At 34.7% G+C, this 4,596-nt stretch overlaps 1 protein-coding gene across 1 annotated transcript; it reads right to left on the bottom strand.

Annotated features, from left to right (window-relative positions):
- Positions 1-516: 516 nt before the first annotated feature.
- Positions 517-964, bottom strand: LOC112832478 (large ribosomal subunit protein eL43-like). The gene has a single exon (XM_025883190.2). It carries the CDS (start codon positions 935-937, stop codon positions 659-661), a length of 279 nt encoding a protein of 92 aa, XP_025738975.1. The 5' UTR covers positions 938-964; the 3' UTR covers positions 517-658.
- Between the last annotated feature and the right edge of the window lie 3,632 nt (positions 965-4,596).

Raw genomic sequence — 4,596 nt, 5'->3', positions numbered from 1 at the left:
TGATCTCATGACACTGAGAACATGACCTGAGCTGAAACCAAGAGTGGGACGCTTAACTGACTGAGCCACCCAGGTGCCTCATCTTTTGTTGAAGATTAATCAACTGTATTATCATGGGTTTGTTTCTGGATTCTCTATTCTGTTCCTTTGATCTATGTGTGTGTTTTTGTGCCAGTATCATACTGTTTTGATTACTAAAGCTTTGTAGTAGATCTTGAAATCTGGAATTGTGATACTTCCAGCTTTGTTTTTCTTGTTTTTTCTTTTCTTTTTTTTTTAAGATTTATTTATTTACTTATTTGACAGAGAGAGTGGGAACACAAGCAGGAGGAGTGGGAAAGGGAGAAGCAGGCTTCCCGCTGAGCAGGGAGCCCGATGTGGGGCTCGATCCCAGCATGCTGGGATCATGATCTGAGCCGAAGGCAGATGCTCAACAACTGAGCCACTCAGGCGCCCCCCAGGTTTGTTTTTCTTTTTCTTTTTTTTTTTCCAATAAAAATTAGAAGGATTTTTAATTTCCAAGGCCTTTGAGAAAGCAAAACTAATGCAACACAAATTGAAAGATCTAATTAATAAATTTAACATCAAGCCAAAGTAATTTTGTTACATAAATTAACCCATTTGTTATAGGCTAGTAATGTTTCAAATGGTGAAGCTTCTACTGGTCTTTCAACTCCTTCAGTCTTCTGATAGCCGACTTTACTGTGACAGCGGAAGTGGTGTTGTAGGTCCAAGCGCCACCAGCGACGGTTTTCATGCAGGAGCCACAATGCCAGATCCCCACAGCTCGTCTTTTCATCTTTGTTTTGCCACAGAAGGAGCAAGTGTACTTGGCATGCTGGCTTATTTCAATCTTCTTCACCATTTTCCTGATGGAGGCACCATAACGGGTCCCGTATTTACCCACGATTCCGACCTTCTTGGTGCGTTTAGCCATGTCGCCGCAAACAAGGTCTGAGCCCAGAGCTGTTTTTCTTTTTCAAGATTGTTTTCGCTATTCAGGATCTTTTGTTCTTCCAAACAAATTTTAGTATTACTTGTTCTAGTTATGTGAAAAATGCTGTTGATACTTTGATCGGGATTGTATTAAATGTGTAGATTGCTTTGAGTAGTATGGACATTTTAACAATATTTGTTCTTTCAATCCATGAGTATGGAATATCTTTCCATTTGTTTGTGTCAGTCTTCAATTTCTTTGATCAGTGTTTTATAGTTTTCAGAGTACAGGTCTTTTACCTCCTTGGTTAAGTTTATTCCTAGGTATTTGATATTTTTGGTGCCATTGTAAATGGGATTGTTTTCTTAATTTCTCTTTCTGTTGCTTCATTGTTAGTGTATAGAAATGCAATGAATTGCTGTATATTGGTTTTGTATTTTCTGACCTAACCAAATTCATTTATCAGTTCTGGTAGTTTTTTGGTTGAGTCTTTAGGGTTTTCTATATATAATATCACGTCAATTGCAAATAGTGACAGTCTCATTTCTTTATTCTCAATTCAGATGCCTTTTATTCCTTTTTGTTGTCTGATTGTTGTGGTTAGGACTTCCAGTATGATGTTGAATAAAAGTGGTAAGAGTGGACATCTTCTTCCTGATCTTAGGAGGAAAGCTTTAAGTTTTTCACCATTGAGTATGATGTGGGCTTTTCATATATGGCCTTTATTATGTTGTGGTATGTTCCCTTAAGACTACTTTGTTAGGGTATTGTCATTTTTTAAAATACCTTTGGGTAGATGAGAAATTATAAACCTTGGTTTACATAAGCATTTTCCTAATATTAATGAGGGTGTTTACTTTTTTATGTTTGTTGGCCATTTGTACATCCTCTTTTTTTCTCACTTTTTATTTTGAAATAATGTCAGATTCACAAAAAGATGTGGGAAAAAAAGGATAGGGAGGTTTTATATACCTAGTTTCTCCCAGTGGTAACATTGTGTATTACTATAATATAGTATCAAAGCCAGGAAATTGACATTGGTACAATTATGAGAATTCACTATTTCACCAGCTTTATATACATTCATTTATGTGTGTGTATAATAATCTTATTATTGCAATCTTATTACATGTATAGATTCATGTAACCACCTCCAGAATCAAGATAGAATTATTCTATTACGACAAGACTTCCTTACACTAACCTTTTTAGACATACCTTTTCTCCCCATCTTTAACCCACAGCAATCACTAATCTATTTTCTATGTCTGTTATTTTTTCTTTTTTTGGAGCACCTATTCAAATATTTTTGTCTGTCTTCTGTCTTGGTTTTTCAGATGTAGTTATATGCATAACAAGTATCTTTTCCTACTCTGTTGCATTCATATTTTCTTATTGGTGTAATCTGATGAATAAAAGTTCCTCATTTTAATATTATCTTAGTTATCATCTTTTTCTTTTTGTTTAGTGCTTTTGACCTCTTGTTTCTCTTGTTTCTCTTCCTTCATATTATAAAAGTGTTCTCCCTGTCTTGTCACAGGTAGATTCACAGTCCACTTGGAATTGATTACTGATGTGAAGTAGAGGTGAAATTCCATTTTTGTTTTTTTTACCTACATGGCTATCTAATTGATCCAGAACTCTACTGAAAAACGTTTTTCCCGTGACTTTGTAAACCCAACATTGTAATGAATCAAGTGACCCATATGTGTTAAGAGCTTGTTTCTGGGCTTTCTGTGTCCATGATTAACTTGTCTATCCTTGCACCAGTTATATACCATTGTATTTATTCTTGGTTTGTGTTTCTTAACATCTGGCAGAGTAAATAGTTGCAATTTGTTTTTCATAAATGTATTGGATTTTAATGGTATTTTGCTTTACCATATATATTTTAGAAGCATCTTCTGAAGTTATAAAAAGAAAACTGGGAATTTTGATTGATAATGCACTGAGTCTATAAATTTTTTAGGCAAGAATTGGCATTTCTGCAGTATTAAATCTTACAGTTTGTGAATATAGCTTAATACTTTATTTAGATTTTTATTTTTGATGTTTTATTGCTTTATCATAAAGTTCTTACCATCTTTTATGAGATCTATTCCTAGATATTTGATATTTTTAATGCCACTGTAAATAGTATCTTTTTAAAGTTTCATCTTTTTGAATGTTTGCTGCTGTTATAAAGGAATATAAAGGGATGTTATATCTTGATTCGGTGTCCAGGAAACTTGCTAACTCAATTATTTATTTATTTTTTAAAAATATTTAATTTATTTATTTGAAAGCGAGAATGAGATAGAGAGAGCATGAGAGGGGGGAGGGTGAGAGGGAGAAGCAGACTCCCTGCTCAGCAGGGATTCCGATGTGGGACTTGATCCCGGGACTCCAGGATCATGACCTGAGCTGAAGGCAGTCGCTTAACCAACTGAACCACCCAGGCACCCTCTTGCTAACTCAATTATTAATTCTAGTAATTTATCTCTTGATTCTTTAATATTCTGTATACATCATCATAGCATTTATAAATAAAAGTTATATTTATTCCTTTCCAGTGCTTATACTGCTTGCCTGCGTCCCCCTCCCTCCCTTCATCTCTGTCTATCTCATATTTTCTTATATTGCTGCATGGTAGGACTTTAAGTACAATATTGAATAGAATTTATATTAGCAGGTATTTATGTGCTGTTCCTGAGCAAATGGGAAGTCTTTAATTTTTTACCAATAAGTATGATGTTTGCTGTAGATATTTTGTGGATACACTTTATCAGATAAAGAAAGATTATGAAAGTCCTTTTTTAGTCCTCCTTTTCCAAGAGTTTGTGTGTGCACGTGCATGTGTGTGTGTGATGAATCAATGTTTAATTTGTCAAATTATATTTCTGCACCAATAGAGATGAGCGTATCATTTTTCTTCCTTATTTTGTTAATGTGGTGAATTATACTGATTGATTTTCAAATCTTAAACCAATCTTTATTCCTGGCATAGCACCAATTTGGAATTCATGTATGATTCATTTTATACACTGCTGGATTCAGTTTGTTAATGTTCCTTTAGGATTTTTGCTTCTATGTCCATCAGTGAGATTGCCTTGTAATTTTCTGGATTTTAGCAAGCATCTTTAGTTTGCTTTACAAATTCTTTTATCTTCTCCTGTCCAAAATGCTTCTCTTGTGGTATTTGCTGTTTTAGATGATATAATCCTCCCTGTGCTCATGCACCCTTGCATCACACACCCACACTCATGTCCAATCAATTAACAATTCCACCAACTACACCTTTTAAATACCACATTACTTAGTTTTGTCATTCTTTCCATCCCATCAACTCCTACGCTAGTTCAGGATACTATTGTCTCTCTTTGATTATTTAAGCAATCCCCATAAGGTTTTTCTGTCACAAGTTTTGTTCCCTCCCATTTATCTTCTATATTGCAATTAAGATGAACTTTTAAAACCACAAATTCTATTATGCATCATTTCTTCTTACATGTTTTCCATGACTCCTCATTGAATTTCTGTGAGCTCCTCATATTGGCCCTGTGTTCCTTCATGCCCAAGCCTTGGCCCATGCTGTTTTCTTTGCTGATAACATTCCCATTAATACACAAATTAAGTATGCCTCTGCAGCGTATCAGAGGACTTCAAGAAAGAGCATAGCT

The sequence above is a fragment of the Callorhinus ursinus genome, unplaced genomic scaffold, assembly GCF_003265705.2.
Source record: "Callorhinus ursinus isolate GAN/ISIS: 27379988/994484 unplaced genomic scaffold, GSC_fseal_2.0 scaffold14, whole genome shotgun sequence".
NCBI lineage: Eukaryota > Metazoa > Chordata > Mammalia > Carnivora > Otariidae > Callorhinus > Callorhinus ursinus.
This window is presented reverse-complemented; position numbering and strand designations above follow the sequence as displayed.

Excerpts from the sequence above, each read along its gene's own strand:
- LOC112832478 (XM_025883190.2), bottom strand. The coding sequence starts at position 937 with ATGGCTAAACGCACCAAGAAGGTCGGAATCGTGGGTAAATACGGGACC.